This window comes from Chaetodon auriga, chromosome 17 (assembly GCF_051107435.1).
Source record: "Chaetodon auriga isolate fChaAug3 chromosome 17, fChaAug3.hap1, whole genome shotgun sequence".
Lineage (NCBI taxonomy): Eukaryota > Metazoa > Chordata > Actinopteri > Chaetodontiformes > Chaetodontidae > Chaetodon > Chaetodon auriga.
Window position 1 is genome coordinate 833310 of NC_135090.1, and position 17737 is coordinate 851046.

Sequence of the window (17737 nt, forward strand, 5' to 3'; positions counted from 1 at the left end):
AGTTCAAAATTTTGAATTATGAACTATGAACTGAACTAGTTCATTTTAAAATTTGTGAACTGAACTTTGAACTAGTTCATGTAGAAAGTGAACTTTCCCAACACTGGCTCCTTGTATATAACATCATAATGTTACTGGTATTAACTGTTTGAAAAGTCTGAAGAATCTCATCATAATGTACACAGTAGCCCTTGTGGCCCTTTCAAAATTTCCCCAGGGGAAATTGTCTAGTTTGTATTTGTGAGCAACCCAAAAACATGCTATTGGTGCCCCTTATTTATTTTTTTTTTCACCCTCGTAACTCCACTGAAATTACCCAGTGATGCCAAAGAGATGCTTAAACTATTGTAACATCAGTACCAGTTGATGGCATTTACACTTGCAATCAAAATTATTCAACCCCCATTGCATATTAGGCTTATTGGCAAAATATACAATTTCTTAGCTGTTTGTAATAAACAAATTAGAACTGTTTAAGTAGTTCAATGAAACTAATATTACAAGGGTTTTTATCCAGATTCAACACAACATGCTACTTTTAATGACTACTGCAGTCTCAAAATTATTCAACCCCATCATGACAAGCACCTTCAGTACTTAGTAGAGCACCCTTTTGCTGTTATGACTTGCTGCAAACGTGATGCATAGCCAGACACCAGCTTCTGACAGCCTTCCTGAGGAATCTTAGCCCATTCCTCATGGGCAACGGCCTCCAGTTCAGTAATATTCTTGGCATATGCTTCACAGTAGGCATATGCTTCATTCTTCTTCCTCCAGACATACCGCTATTCCATAGGCCTGAAAAGGTCCAGTTTTGTTTTATCGCTCCACTGAATAGAATTCCAAAACTTCTGTGGCTTATTTATATGGCTTTGAGCATATTGGAACTGACTTTTCTTGTGCTTTTGGGTCAGTAGTGGTGTATGTCTTGGAGTCTGGGCATGGAGCCCTTCAGTGTTTAGTATGCGCCTTACTGTGCAAACTGAAACCTCAGTGCCTGCTGTCAAGTCTTGATGCAGGTGTTTTGCAGTCACTCGAGGGTTTTTGACCACTCACCTCCTTAGGAATCTGGTGGCAGCCGCTGATAGTTTCCTCTTTCTACCATGTCAAGGTAGTGTAGCCACTGTTCCTTTAACTTTGAACTTGTAAACTATGCTTCCAACTGTATGCCTAGGAACATTCAGAGCTTTTGCTATCTTTTTGTATCCTTTTCCTTCCAAGGCAATAATCTCTTCTCTGAACTTTTTGGCCAATTCTTTTGACTTAGCCATAGTTCTAACATGCAATCAAACGTCAATCTCAACAAACTCCTGTGTGCTTGACACAGGGATTGGGTAATTTTGATTAGTTGCATCAGATGTTCTTGAGACAGGGGGTTGAATAATTTTGAGACTGCATTAGTGATTAGAAGTAGCATTTTGTGTTGCATATGGATAAAAACCATGGTAATATTAGTTTTATTAAACTATTTGAACTGTTCTTGCCTACTTTGTTTATTGCAAACAGCTGAAAAATTGTACATTTTGCCAATAAGCCTAATATGCAATGGGGGTTGAATAATTTTGATTGCACCTGTAAGTTGTGAAGCTGCTTGCTAATCTACATAACACGTTAGCCCAGTGTAACTTAAGATAAAATACTGTGAAAAGTTAACTCAGTATTGCTCACAATTACCATTCTAATGGCATAACATAAGCTTTGTTTGCAATATTAGATTAGTATCATTGATTTTAAATTTGAAACCCATGTCAGTCATAAATTTTAAGTTTGAAACCCATGTCAGACATTAACTCTATGTGATGTTGAAGGTGAATAAGCTGAAGTTAACTTTGCTGTTGGTTGATGATTAGCTAACAATAACAAATGCTACCTAGCTACCTATTTGATGAACAGAAGCAAAAGCAGGCCATCCATTGTTGTGTGGCCATAATGCTCATCTACCACACAGCCAGTTTGGCATGCCCTGTCTTGGCTGTCGTGCTGATTTCCTCATTTGAAACTACCTGTGGCGTAATAAATATTCAAACTAACATTTCCCAGTCTCTTGGTCATAACTCTTGATGCCCAGCATCGAGAGTAGTGCAAGATTTCTCCCACCCTGTAAAGATTAACAGCTACTCTGCTAGCTAACAATAAACATTATGTGATAAGCACAAGCAGCTAAAAACTGTATGGTTGAAGTATTAATACACGTGTGTTTTTAAGTTCACAAGCATATTGCTCCATGTTCCTACCTAACTTCGAACATACATGGAGTTTATAAGTTGCTGTGAGATCTGACTTGTCGCTTGTCTGTTTATGGACTTCGTATCATATTCAATTTCCATTGATGTTGATAGATTGCTTATGTGTCCTGCGTTAAAATCTGAAAAGGATGCAGTAAACTCACTATTGAAGCATTCAGGGGACATGTCATATTTTTTCCCTGATGTTTCACTGTGAATTCATAGGGCTCTATTTTAATTTCCGCCACCGGTGCGGTGGAGACACGGCGCAAAGTCAGGCGCGCTTTGCCGATGGGGCGTGGCGGCGCAGACTTTGGTATTTTCATGCACTGAGCTGCGGGTGCAACTACTCCCCCTTCTCATCTCAGTCCCACCCAGCAGCGCAACTCGGAAGGAGGGAGGGGAGAAGGCGTGGAGTGGGTTTCACACTGCCGAGTTCAATCTTCACCAATCACACCAGCTCCTCGCCTCACCTTTAAAATCACCGCTGGCGAGGCGCATGGTTTCAAGGATGACTGAGCCCGCACAGGAAACTGTCCGACGCCCAAACTTCTCCCAGGAGGAGACTGACGTTCTGGTCCGGGAGGTCCAGGCTCGCAGTGGCCTTTGTAGATAACGTTAAGCATTACAATGATAACATTTGTATTTGGAATGAAATGACTTGGACTGAAAATCCAAATCCGCCGACTGATCCTGCTGACACCTCCCCCTATTGCGCCGCAACGCCCACCCTGGCGTACCTCTGTGCGCCTCGGTTTACCAAAATACCAAGTGCGCTGTGCGCCCATCTGCGCTGCACGAAAATACCACTGCGCGGGGTGTGTACCCTGCGCTTCGCCAGTGGCGGGAACGAAAATAGAGCCCATAGTGTTATGAGTCTGCGTCCAATTTGGCATGTATTTGATACACCAGTCAGCACATATTTTATTGAGAAAACTTAATTTTTTAAACCATTCGCCTCTTATTCCCATGGTCATCTCCCACTAAACTAGCACAGGTAATCAATAGAGGTGGGTGGATAGTTGAGGTCACAAAATCCAAAATCAGTAATGTTTGCACAGAAATACACTTTATGAATGACATTGATGCTAAATTGACAAGAAGATTGCTGACATATGACACCTTTTATATTGTGTTTTTTAATAATGTGCTTGTGGATACCTCAAGAATTGTTAATGTGTCATACTCTTAAAGGGAGTTTGGCAGGAGTTTCCTTTTCATTCAAATACTGAAAACAAATCAAAATCAGATCAGATATTTTTATATTTTAATATTTTTCATTGATTAGTCACCACCACAGAAAAGCTAGCTCAAATATGTTAAAGTTGTCTGATAATTATTACTGCGGTTAGTCAGTGGTGTGATTAATGGTTTTCAGTCGATTATTGTGTTTGTTTTAGTTACTGGTTGTGGCTGATCAGGCTAATTACCAGCTAATTGTACTCAGTTTCACTTTCACTATGCAGTAAATGGTTGCTGTTTGTTTTGTTTGTTTTTTTAAACTAGTTTCCTCAACATGGTGTACTTAATGCTGTCTCCCTATGCAACTTTAAAGCTCATCATTCTTTGTGCCATTTTTTAAGCTTCTCTTTACAACAGTAACATTAAATCATTTCAATTATATTTTGTTTATATGGTCCCAAATTACAGCAGAAGTTGTCTCGGGACACTTTCCATATAGAGCTGGTTCACACCATACTCTTTATCTACTGAAACCCAACAGTTCCCTCATGAACAAGCACGAGGTGACAGTGGCGAGGAAGAACTTCCTTTTAACAGGCAGAAACCTCAAGCAAAACCAAGTTCTGGGTGGGTGGCCATCTGCCTCGACCGGTTGAGAGAGACTGAGAGAGAGAGAAAGAAAGAGAGAGAGGGGTCAGGGGTGGACAGAAATGCAATTATAGTAACAGTGACAGCTCTAATAATGGAATCCTAACTATATGTAGTATATATAGCATAGTATATACATATATGATATATTTATGTATGTCATATACATACATATGTACGTATTAGTAACAGATAGTATATACATAATTCAGCAATATGGATCAAATAATAATGGAAGTATGACTAATAGTAGTACAACTGCAGTCCATGTCAGGTAGGGCATGCAGGAGATGTAGCCATAATCCACAATCCAGGTTCAACCACTATCCATGGGACCCTACGAGATGAGAAAGAATTCAGACTCCAGGAAAGAAGCTAAGTTAGATATGTGCCTTGGTAGGACATGAAAGCGTACAGATGGAGAGGGAGAGAAGAACACATGAACTCAGTGTATTATTGGAAGTCCCCTTCCAGTCTAATCCCATAGGAGCATAACTAGGGACTGGTCCAAGACAAGCCTCATCCAGCCCTAACTAGCCAGCTTTGTTAAAAAAAGCTAACTTTTAAGTCTACTCTTAAATGTAAGGACAGTGTCTGCTTCCTGGAAAAAGATTGGAAGATGTTTCCACAGGAGAGGAGCTTGATAGCTTCAGAATCTGCTTACCATTCTACTTTTGGAGACTTTTGGAGACTTTCTAACGTGCGTTCACTGCCCAACAAACTGGAGGAATTACAACTGCTGTTGGATAAAAACAGGGACTTTTCTTCATCTGCGGTTTTGTGCTTCATCGAGACGTGGCTCTGTGGATTAATACCGGACTCTGCGCTGCAGCTGGCTGGCTTCCAACTCCACCGCGCAGACAGAGACACGGAACTTTCCGGCAAAACTAAAGGTGGAGGAATCTGTTTCTACATCAACAGTGGTTGGTGCAAGGACGTGACAGTGATCCAGCAGCACTGTTCTCCTGACCTGGAATATTTCACCATTAACTGTAAGCCTTTTTATTCACCCCGTGAGTTCGCTTCATTCATTCTGGTCGGCGTTTACATCCCGCCGCAAGCCAACGTGCAGGAGGCACAGCGTATGCTCGCGGACCAGATACTGCGTGTGGAGCAGACCAACCCGGACTCCTTAGTTATTGTCCTTGGCGACTTTAACAAAGGTAACCTCACCCACGAACTCCCTAAATACAGACAGTTTATCAAATGCCCGACCAGAGAGGAGAACACTCTGGATCACTGTTACACCACAGTCAGGGATGCTTATCACGCCGTCCCCCGTGCTGCACTGGGCCACTCTGACCACGTCATGGTGCACCTGATTCCTGCGTACAGGCAGAAACTAAAGCTCTGCCAATCTGTAGTGAGGACATCAAGGAAGTGGACCAGTGAGGCTGTGGAGGATCTCCAGGCGTGTTTGGACTCTACTGACTGGGATGTGTTCAGGACTGCTACCAACAGTCTGGATGAGTACACGGAGACTGTGACGTCCTACATCAGCTTCTGTGAGGACTGCTGTGTTCCATCACGCACCAGGGTGAGTTACAACAATGACAAACCCTGGTTCACAGCCCAACTCAGGCAGCTAAGGTTGGCAAAGGAAGAGGCCTTCAGGAGTGGGGACAAAGACAGATACAAAGAGTCGAAGTACAAGTTTTAGCAAGGCGGTGAAAGAGGCTAAACGGCTGTACTCTGAGAAGCTCCAACACCAATTCTCAGCTAACGACTATGCGTCTGTCTGGAAAGGGCTCAGGCAGATCACTAACTTCAAGCCTAAAGTCCCCCACTCCATCAACGATCGACGCCTAGCCAACGACCTGAACCAGTTCTACTGCCGCTTTGAAAGACAAAGGGACAGTCCAGCAACCATCCCCCATGACACCTCTGAACAGCTCCAGCTCCAGTCACCTCCACCAATGCCCACCTTAAAGGCCCCCCTCTCCCCCTCCCCACCCACCTCAGTGACGACTCTTTCCATCCATGAAAGGGACGTCAACAGACTCTTCAGGAGACAGAACCCCCGGAAAGCAGCTGGACCGGATTCTGTCTCCCCATCTGCCTTGAAGCACTGCGCTGATCAGCTGTCTCCAGTATTCACAGACATTTTTAACACCTCATTGGAGACATGTCACGTGCCAGCCTGCTTCAAGTCTTCAACCATCATCCCTGTTCCCAAGAAGCCAAGGACCACAGGACTTAATGACTTCAGACCCGTCGCCCTGACCTCTGTGGTCATAAAGTCCTTTGAGCGCCTTGTGCTCTCACACATCAGAGACATCACTGACCCTCTCCTGGACCCCCTGCAGTTTGCCTACAGAGCCAACAGGTCTGTAGACGATGCAGTCAACTTGGCCCTCCACTTCATCCTCCAGCACCTGGACTCCACAGGAACCTACGCCAGGATCCTGTTTGTCGATTTCAGCTCTGCCTTCAACACCATCGTCCCAACTCTGCTTCAGGAGAAGCTCTCCCAGCTGAGCGTGCCTGACTCCACCTGCAGGTGGATCACAGACTTCCTGTCTGACAGGAAACGGTGCGTGAAGCTGGGGAAACACTTCTCCGACGCTAAGACCATCAGCACCGGATCCCCCCAGGGCTGTGTTCTTTCTCCTCTGCTCTTCTCCCTGTACACGAACAGCTGCACCTCCAGTCACCAGTCTGTCAAGCTCCTGAAGTTTGCAGACGACACCACCCTCATCGGACTCATCTCTGATGGCGACGAGTCCGCCTACAGGTGGGAGGTTGACCATCTGGTGACCTGGTGCAATCAGAACAACCTGGAGCTCAATGCTCTAAAGACAGTGGAGATGGTTGTGGACTACAGGAAGAACTCAGCCTCACCAGCCCCCATCACCCTCTGTGACTCCACTATTGACACTGTGGAGTCTTTCCGCTTCCTGGGAACTATCATCTCCCAGGACCTCAAGTGGGAGCTGAACATCAGCTCCCTCATCAGGAAAGCACAGCAGAGGATGTACTTCCTACGGCAGCTGAAGAAATTCAGCCTGCCAAAGACAATGATGGTGCACTTCTACACAGCCATCATTGAGTCCATCCTCACCTCCTCCATCACTGTCTGGTACGCTGCTGCCACCGCCAAGGACAAGGGCAGACTGCAGCGTGTCATTCGGTCTGCAGAGAAGGTGATTGGCTGCAATCTCCCATCTCTTCAGGACCTGTACGCCTCTAGGACCCTGAGGCGTGCAGGAAAGATTGTGGCTGATCCCTCTCACCCCGGACACAAACTCTTTGAGCCACTCCCCTCTGGCAGGAGGCTGCGGTCCATCAGGACCAAAACCTCACGCCACAAGAACAGTTTTTTCCCGTCTGCTGTCAGCCTTACCAACAAGGCCCGGAACCCCCCCTGACACTCTTCACATTCCACCTCGGACTCATTCTGTCACATTGACTGATATAAATATAACTCTATGCGTTACATTAACGCTCAACTTGGACTTCTTTCTGAAAAACAGAACTGTGTTTCCGGTAATAGCAACAACAAAAACAGACTTGTGTATATATATTTAAATTGTTATATTCTTATGCTCTTACTTTGATAGATGTGTCATGCACCAATTTCACCAGAAAAAATTCCTTGTATGTGTAAAAGCGTACATGGCAATAAAGCTTTTTCTGATTCTGATTCTGATTCTGATTCTAAAGAACCATTGTCGGGCAATCAGGTACAATAAGCTCTAAGATAAAATGGTGTCTGACCACTAATGGCCAGGGAGCCAGTTCAGAGTGGATAATATCAGAGAAACATGATCTATTTTCGTTGTTATTGTCAGGACACATGCTGCACAATTTTGGATGAGCTGCAGTATTTGGGCAGCCTGATAGAAAGGAATTGCAATAAGCCAGCCTGGAAGTAACAAATGCATGGACTAGTTTTTCGTATTAGTTTTTAGTTTAGCATAGTTTTGAGACAGGATGTGCCTGATTTTTACAATGTTATGTTCATGAATAAAGGCAGTCCTTGAAATTTGTTTTACGTGGGATTTAACAGACATGTCCTGGTTAACGATAACTCCCAGATTCTTTACACTGGTGCTGGAGGCCAGCACAAAGCCATCCATAATTGCGATATCATCAGATAGCAGTGAGTTTCTAAGGTGTTCAGGGCCAAGTACTATAACTTTAGTTTTGTCACAATTTAGTAACAAAAATTTATTTCCTGAAGACACGCTTGTAGTCTAGTTAGCAAATTGGTTTCTTCTGGCTTCATTGATAAATATAGCTGGGTGTCATCTGCATAGCAATGAAAATTTATGGAGTATTTCAGTTACAATTATTGACTCAGAAAATGCTATTATTTCTCTGCATAATATGTCCTCTTTCTGAATGCTGCTTTGTGTCTGTAGTGCATCTAGTGATGAGAACAGACAGGTAGTCTCACCTTGATAAGTGTCAGTGTATTTCATGTTTAAAGTATAAAAAATTAAAAAAGTGTGACTGCTCTTCTGATCTCAGACTCACATGCTCATAGTTGTATGTGTGTTGAAACTTATTGAGATTAATATTGATCAAGGACAAAGAGCCACTGTTAAATGTTAACATGTTTTCAAAATAAATGACACAAATGTTATTTTACTACATGCTACATGTTATCCCTGCTCTACTGAAAATATACAATTCAATTCAATTCAATATTCCTTGATCAGTCCTGTGAGGGGAAATTCCAAAAAAGCATAGCATACAGATCCATGACCTTAAAATTGAGGTACATATCACACTGTGATTTTTTTCTGTTGCACCCTTATTGAATACGTAGATGAATTCTTCTTTTACAAGACTGAGACTTATCACTTTTTTCTGGGTGGTGGTTCAATTCCTGGCTCCTCTGCATGTTGAAGCGTCCTTGGGCAAGATACTGAACCTCACCTTTCTCCTGATAATGTGTTGTGAGTGTGTGTATGTGAATGGGTGAATTTTGCATGTGTTGGCAAGCACATTGAGTTGTCAAAGTAAGCTAAGAGTATAAATGTAGTCCATTTACCCTTACTGTGTCTTGTTCTCATGACAGCTGCTCAGATCAAGAGCATGGTCAACCAACTGGGGACCAGACAGGACACCAGTGAACTCCAGGATCGTCTGTATGTATCATTACCTTCAGTAACTCCCATATTTTTTCTTCTCTCAGCCAAACATCTTGTCACATTTGGGTAGTCATCTTGTTCTCTGCCCCAGAGCTCTCTCCGTCAAAATCTCTGTTAAACTGTCCAATTTGAAATGTGCCTCTATGACGACTTAGGTCGCTTTCACACCAGAGCTGTTTGGTCCGCTTTAAATGGACCAGAGTTCGTTTCCTCAGATAGTCTGCTTCATTTGGGCAGGTGTGAAAGCTCATCTGAACTCTGTTTCCTCAGATAGTCCACTTCATTTGGGCAGGTGTGAAAGCTCATCCGAACTCTGGTGCGGACCAAACAAGCGAACTCTGGTCCGCTTGAAAACGTGGGTCTCGGTTCGCTTGCAAGTGAACCCTGGTTCATTTCGTATGCACTGTGAAAGCTCACAGGACCAAATGTATGTAGTGATGCTATTCGCAGTGCATACGCAGTGCATCTAGGGTAGAGGAAGTACAGCGCGCACTCTAAACTAAAACAAACATGGCGAGAGGACAGACGTGGACAAATGAGGAGCTCAAAGCTCTCCTTGAAATATGGTCAGATGACCACATAAACCTACTTCTGACATTCACTCACAAAAACAATGATATTTTTAAACAGTTTAGTGAAAAAATGGGGGGAATGGGTTTTAAACCAACGAACTTCACATGATGCTCCATGTTTACTGTTGTTTTTCCGGGCCGGGAGGGAGGGATTTCCCCTCCTACTTTGTCCAATCGACGGGCGCCTCTTTCAACCACGTGATGCTGCTCAGAAAGTTCGGTGCGCTTTAGAAATCACAGTGGGAAAGCAGAACTGAAACAAGTGATAAATGCAACAATGTTGCGACTTTCAGCTCCCCAGTCGAACCGAGTCCGCTTGGTCAGGTGTGAAAACGACCTTAGCCTCTGGCATCAGGAACGGTATCTTTAAAGCAAACAGCATTGTCATCCAGAAGGTATTTCTATACAGTTTTAGGTTGTTACTTAAATTACATAAGCTATGAACTACAACACTGTACTGTCACGTGCTTTTGAAATATGTTCTATATTATGAAGGATAATGAGTAATGTTAGTAGTAGGTAGTCTGGAGCTTTGGTTCTATAGCTTGTCACTCATCAGATGGACAAGCAGTCTTTTGTTACAGTTAACTGTTGATTTTTCCATAGGCAGCAGATACAACACTATACCAACCAACTGGCAAAAGAAACCAACAAACACCTTAAAGAACTGGGATCAGTCCCTTTGCCCTCATCATCCTCAGAGCAAGTAAGTGTCAGACTACATTTATTAATACATCACTAGAATACACTGATGAGTATAAGAAAGGACTTAATTGATCCCACACCGGGGAAATTCAACTGATACAGCCAGAAAGTATTACACTGAACAAAAACACAAACGCAACACTTTTGTTTTTGCTCCTATTTTTCATGAGCTGAACTCAAAGATCTACAACATTTTCTATATACACAAAAAAACATTTTTCTCAAATATTGTTGACAAATCTGTCTAAATCTGTGTTAGTGAGCACTTCTCCTTTGCCAAGATAATCCATCCCACCTCACAGGTGTGGCATATCAAGATGCTGATTAGACAGCATGAATATTGCACAGGTGTGCCTTAGGCTGGCCACAGTAAAAGGTCACTCTGAAATGTGCAGTTTTGCTTTAATGTAATGGGGGGGTCTGGGGGGGTCAGAAAACCAGTCAGTATCTGGTGTGACCACCATTTGCCTCATGCAGTGCAACACTTCTTCTTCGCATAGAGTTGATAAGGCTGTTGATTGGGGCCTGTGGAATGTTGGTCCACTCTTCAATGGCTGTGCGAAGTTGCAGGATATTGGCAGGAACTGGAACACACTGTCGTATACGCCGATCCAGAGCATCCCAAACACGCTCAATGGGTGACATATCCGGTGAGTATGCTGGCCATGCAAGAACTGGGATGTTTTCAGCTTCCAGGAATTGTGTACAGATCCTTGCAACACGCTGCAACATGAGGAGACCGTCGTTGATGAATAGCACAACAATGGGCCTCAGGATCTCGTCACGGTATCTCTGTGCATTCAAAATGCCATCAATAAAATGCACCTGTGTTCGTTGTCCATAACATACGCCTGCCCATGCCATAACCCCACCGTCACCATGGGCCACTTGATCCACAGCGTTGACATCAGCAAACCGCTCACCCACACAACGCCACACACGCTGTCTGCCATCTGCCCTAAACAGTGAAAACCAAGATTCATCCGTGAAGAGATCACCTCTCCAACATGCTGGACACCATCGAAGGAGAGCATTTGCCCACTCAAGTCGGTTACGACAACAAACTGCAGTCAGGTCGAGACCCTGATGAGGATGATGAGCATGCAGCATGAGACCGTTTCTGACAGTTTGTGCAGAAATTCTTTGGTTATGCAAACCAATTGTTGCAGCAGCTGTCCGGGTGGCCGTTCTCAGACGGTCTTGGAGGTGAACATGCTGGATGTGGAGGTCCTGGGCTGGTGTGGTTACAGTTGGCCTGCTAAATTGTCTGAAACGCCTTTGGAGACGGCTTATGGTAGAGAAATGAACTTTCAATTCACAGGCAACAGCTCTGGTGGCCATTCCTGGAGTCAGCATCCCAATTGCATGCTCCCTCAAAACCTGCAACATCTGTGGCATTGTGCTGTGTGATAAAACTGAACATTTCAGAGTGGCCTTTTATTGTGGCCAGCCTAAGGCACACCTGCGCAATAATCATGCTGTCTAATCAGTATCTTGATATACCACACCTGTGAGGTGGGATGGATTATCTCAGCAAAGAAGTGCTCACTAACACAGGTTTAGACAGATTTGTGAACAATATTTGAGAGAAATGTTTTTTTTGTGTATATAGAAAATGTTTTAGATCTTTGTGTTCAGCTCATGAAAAATGGGAGCAAAAACAAAAGTGTTGCCTTTATATTTTTGTTCCAGTGTAGGTTATTTACTGTGTGAGAGAGAGAGAGAGAGAGAGAGAGAGAGAGCGTTCTTTCTTGCACACTGGATGCAGCAGTCTACTACTGAAGGAGCTGCTTAAGCCCTCTACTGTCTCATGCAGGGGGTGGAATGAATTGTGCATGATCATTGTCAGCTTGGCTAACATCCTCCTCTCACCCACCTCCTCGATGGTGTCCAGAGAGCAGTCCAGGACAGAGCCAGCTCTCCCGACCAGTTTGCATAGAAAACTGTAGATTCCACCACAGAGTCATAAAAGGTTTTGCTGGATGACCCTGCACAGCTGATCTGCACAGTCTCTGAGTAGTCTGGAACTGATGCCATCCGGCCTATAGCCTTCCTCGCCTTCACTCTCCGGGTAGAATCAAATCTGTGGAAAAACACGTTGAGTTCATTTGCCCATTCCTGGTTTCCAGATTCAGGGCCCCCTCCACTGTTGCTACTGTGACCTCAGATGGTTTTCATGCCCCTCCAAACCTCTCTAGTGTTGTTCCCCTGGAGGTGCTCCTCCAGCTTCACCTGCCCTTGCCTGTCTCCCGTTTCAGCTCCCTCTGCACCCTCCTCAGCTCATCTTTCTCCCATGATCTAAAGGCCCTCTTCTTCCCGTTCAGTTGGGCTTTCAGTTCCGGGGACACCAAAGGTTTGTTGTTTGGGAAACACCACACCTTCCTTCTAGGCACAGTGTTTTCCACACAGAGGTTAATATAGTTCGTAAAGCAGGTTATTAAAATGTCAGTGTCCTCCCCATGTGGACTGCACAACACATCCCAGTCAGTGGTGTCAAAGCAGTCCCTCAGGGCCATACTGGCCTCCTCTGGCCATCCTCTCACATACTGGATGGTTGGTGGTTGTTTATTCGCCAAAGGTGAATATTTTAGTTCAACTGTCATTTTAGTTTATCTCTCTGTCTGTTGTTGTTGTGGAGCTACACAATGTCCCAGTCATTGTGGTCTGGTCAACTGTCTTAAACTCAAAACTGGAAAGATCCTCTAAAATATTTCAACCACCTTCCAAGTCAGAAAGGATAAAACAATTAAGAAGAAAGGATATTGATCCTTGACCGTTTAAAAATCTGTCTAGTTTTTGCATCATCTACTTCTCCCCTGTCCACCAATCATATTCACAGATTGTTTTCTTTCAGACAGAAAATTTCTGCTATGTGTCAAGCACTGTGACGATGAAGCAATTGTTATTTCTGACCATTGCCCACATTTATTAAGGTTAGCCTTTCACCACAAATCAATGTCTTCTCCCTGGTGATTTAATAATTTGTTGCTGACAGATGGTGCATTTGTTTAATTATTACAGACCACTTTGTTTCTATTAATGATACTGGGAAAGAATCAAAACTTTGGGAAGTTCTTAAAGCTGGCAAGTAATTTCTTATACTAAATTTGCCCACTGCTCCTATCTTAAACCCCTTTCAGAGATTTTCAGAATAAATATTAGAAATTTGTCTCCCTCGCCAAGTCTACACAAAAAGAGGATCTCCAATCAGATTTTGATCTCCTTTCTACTGATGAATCAGTTAAGCTGTTACAGCAGATCAGACAAAGAGCAGGTTGAGAAGGCTGACCACCTATTGGCTCATCAGATTCATCAAGCAGCCACATCAAGACTTACAGCAGAAAGTGACGTGGCCACTGGTGAAATGACTGACCAGGAAGGAAATTACCAATGAATTTAAATCTTTTTACACAAGTCTCTATGTGGAATCCAATATCAGCCTTCCAGTAATCTACTACTATTACTATTACTAAACATATATCTACTATCATAGCCCCTTTGGCTGGCAACACATCTCACCATATTCAAAACTTGATGGACTTTGTGATCAAGGCTCAAGGACTGAAACTGGACCCAGATGAAACTATGGTGTCCTATGATGTGACAGCCAAAAACATGGCTGTCACATGGCCTTCACACAACACATCAACTCAGTGGACTGTAAGATGAAGTCCGCATGTGAGGACATCGGGAACAACAGCTTGGCCTTTTACCAACTTCCTTTTTTGCTGTTTTTGAAAAAGCTTCGAGCTTCAAGCTGCTGAATCAGCCCCCTCTTGCTTCTGTGCTGACCAACCCGTTTAGATCACTTCAAAGTCAACTTTGTCAACTTTTCTATATGAATAGGACATTAAGGGATCGAAGTATTGTTTCTACAATATGTTCAAAAATATAAAGACAAAAACAAGACAACGGTAAAGATAAAACAAGTTTTTTTTAAAAAATAAAAGCAGGTGTACGAAACTACTGAAAAATACCAGAAATATAAAAAGTTTCAGGATGATTAGCAATGTGGTGCAAATACTGTGAGTCCATAGCACAAGAACATATCTAGTGGCTGTTGCTGGATATTGGGGGGGGGGGGGGGTGATGTAATTACAGTCCAGACATTTTTGGGTCCATGTACCATTTATGTGCTGCAGTCTTGCGATCAGAGGAATTGCAGCGCCTATACCACATAGTGATGCAGCTGGTCAGGATACTTTCAATGGTGCCTTGGTAGAAAGAGCACATGGTGGGTGCTGGGGTGAAAGAATTTTTCAGAGGAAGTGGAAGTAGTACTTGCTGGCATTGCTGCTCCCTTACCCCGCTTTTATTTGTTGTTGCTCATTGCACTATGTTAAGAGCAATCCCATTGTAGCAAAGTTGGTGAAAGTATGGTCTACTATTAGGAAAACTATGGATGGCAGAATAGCTTTCTGCTTGCCCCTGTTTGTCCCCAGCCACCTCTTCTCCCTATCCATCATTGATAACTGGTGGGGTTTTTCAAAATCAGGATGGCATTAGCAACACAAAGGCCCTTTTTATAAATACAAATATTTCCTTTGAAGCTTTGAACAAATGCAAAATAAATGTAATTTATCACAGTCCCACTTTTTCAGTTTAATTTAGTTTATTTGTTTAGCACAAATTAAATACAAATGTGTGCAGGATGGGAGCGAAGCCCATTTGAGCTTGTACAAAGCTCCACACCTGGCCATATCAAATAGACAAACATACAGTCTAACACAATAAACTTCACACTGAATGCACTAAAGCGGGAGACAGGGAGGGAGACAAAGTACAAAGACTAGGCTTAAAGAACAATGATTGAGGGTTCAGTTGGACAATAAATATACCTTTAAATACTTTTTAAAGGCAGTACAAGAAGACATGGACCTGAGAGATGGGCTTAATTCACTCCAAAGCTTAAAGGTGCCTCTAAAGGTGATGTTAAATTGGTGTCTAGTTGTTAGTCTAGTTGTTGTCTAGTTGAAAGAACGGTAAAAGGAGACTATTTTTTCTATGTCTTGTTTGGTATGAATGAGCATGTGAGGTGGAGATAAAGAGGTTGTGAAGGGTGTCTGGAAGAACTTGTTTCCTGTATATGAATTTGTATGTATGAATAAACATGTCAGATAGGCATTTACTTTATCAATAGGTAATAAATTCTATTTTTTGAAAAGTTTGAAAAGCGAACAATACTGGGAAGAGATTAGTACAAAACATTGCCATATCAATGATATAAATTAAAATAATAAAGGACCAAGGATTGATCCCTGAGGGACACCAAACAAATTTTCAATTTCTTTGATGAAAACCAATTGAGATATACATATGTGACCAGCCACGAGAAAACCAGCAACAAGTCTCCTGGGGAGCATTTTGGGTTATTGACAGATTCTGAAAGTGTCATTTCTAAGCTTTCCAATGATGCCTAACACATGGAAATCTGAAAATATTTGCAGAAGATGTATCCATTTGAATGTAGGCACTCCTCAAACTACTTTAGTGAGAAATCCAGCCTGAAAGATTCTCACCTACCGGGGGAGCCAGGTGACACAGTGCTGCTCATTGCGTCTCATTTACATAAATCCAGCCCCCTACTGGTCTAGCTATCAGTGACATCTGGTATCTGTTAGCCCGCAGGACAGAAACTATTGTAGTAGTTTGAACAATGGTTATCAAATGGAAATGGAAATTCTTTTGTTACAAAAAGTCCCTGAATGAAAATAAAAACAAGAAAGGTAATATACTTAAGAGTAATAAGGAGCAAAAGTAGATACTTATTTCTAATATTAAATAAAATAAAATTAATTCTGTCACTCTGTGGTGCAGTGGGATGGATCAGTCTGTGTTTGATTATGTCAGTCAGAGTGTTTTTGCCAATTCTGAAAAAGGAAAACAAAGAAAACCCTTGTTTCAGATCATGGGTCATGCTAACAGGCACATTAGCATCACAGTCAATACTACTATTCATGCACCCAAAGGTGCATTATTCATCCATGGATGTGTTATTCATGCACCCACAGGTGTGTTATTCACACATTATTCAAGCATATCATCAGGTTGGTATGTTATTCAAATTGATAGCAGGTGCTCACATTACCATATCTAAACCTCCCATTACAGCTTATAATATGATCATCTGATCTAACATAAGTTTCAATGTGCATATCATTTGCATTTTAAAACGACAATGCTGAGCTAGCCAAAAACAATGTAAGGTATAGCCATAGTATCTAGCATGAAAAAAACACTTTGTAACCCCTGTATGTGACTTTGAATGAACACTAACGTAACGTTCAACAGTGTATTAATGAATCAGTGAGCAATATACAGGCATGTATGTGTGTGGCAATTGTATTCAGTGCAATCCATCAAAGTGACAATCCCTGTTTTCCCCAACAGTTCAGTTCAATCCAGTGTTTTCCTTATCAACGAAAAGTACATTCAGAAGTCCGCTCCGGGTTTTACCACGGACCTTCCCAACGAAATCAAAACAGGAAATCAAAATGTTGCATACCAGGATAGCGTCTCTTGGCGCAGTGCAACGAGTGAATAAGGCGAATATGTAGAGTACTCACAATACTCGGGACCTGTCAGTCAGTCAGAGATGTTCAGGATTGGCGTCGGTCGGACCGCGTCGTTCTTAACTCCACAGATGCCGGCTGCTCCCGGGAAACTCTACGGAAGTATTTGATCCTCTTTGAGTCCGGCTGCTGACGTTCCTGACAAAGGAGATCCTTCTGCTACTGGCGGACTTCAAGTCGCGGGTTTTATTTGACTATCGGTAATTCGCTGCAGCAAGTTGGCGTGCTCTCGCTCAACTCTCCCACTGGGAGAGTGGAGCTCCGCTCATATGTTTTTTCTATCAGTCGCCACACCCCCAACTAGGACAGAGAACGTCCTCTAAAACAACCCAAATTCAAATACAAAGTTTATGATTTTAAGGCCCCCGATACTGTTATTTGAAACATGGAGTGGCGTCTTCATGATTTTAACTTACATATTCTGCAAAAAAACGAAAATCACTAATTTTATTAAAAAAATCAATTTTCCGTTGTTTACGCAACTTGCGCCGGGCCGACTTGTTGCTGGTTTTCTGGTAGCGGGTCACACATTGTTCTCTGTTGGCCAAATAGTTAGTAAACCATGTCAGGGCAGTACCATCCAAGCCATATCTGTTAAATTTGGCAATTAGTATGTCGTGTCTAACTGTGCCAAAGGCTTTAAAATTAAGGAAGACTCCTAGGGCATTTCCTATTATCAAGGGCCGATGAGACATAATTTACAAGCTGTATAAGGGCATGCTCTGTGGAATATT

The 17737-nt window shown here is 42.8% G+C and overlaps 1 protein-coding gene across 2 annotated transcripts in view; it reads left to right on the plus strand.

Moving 5' to 3' along the window:
* Positions 1–17737, plus strand: part of stx12 (syntaxin 12) — a 78352-nt gene that overhangs the window by 16202 nt on the left and 44413 nt on the right. For both annotated transcript variants that reach the window (XM_076754411.1, XM_076754409.1), the window contains exons 3-4: positions 9082–9151; positions 10333–10432. In XM_076754411.1, the coding sequence (XP_076610526.1) occupies positions 9082–9151; positions 10333–10432 (170 nt within the window). The remainder of the gene's footprint in view (positions 1–9081; positions 9152–10332; positions 10433–17737) is intronic.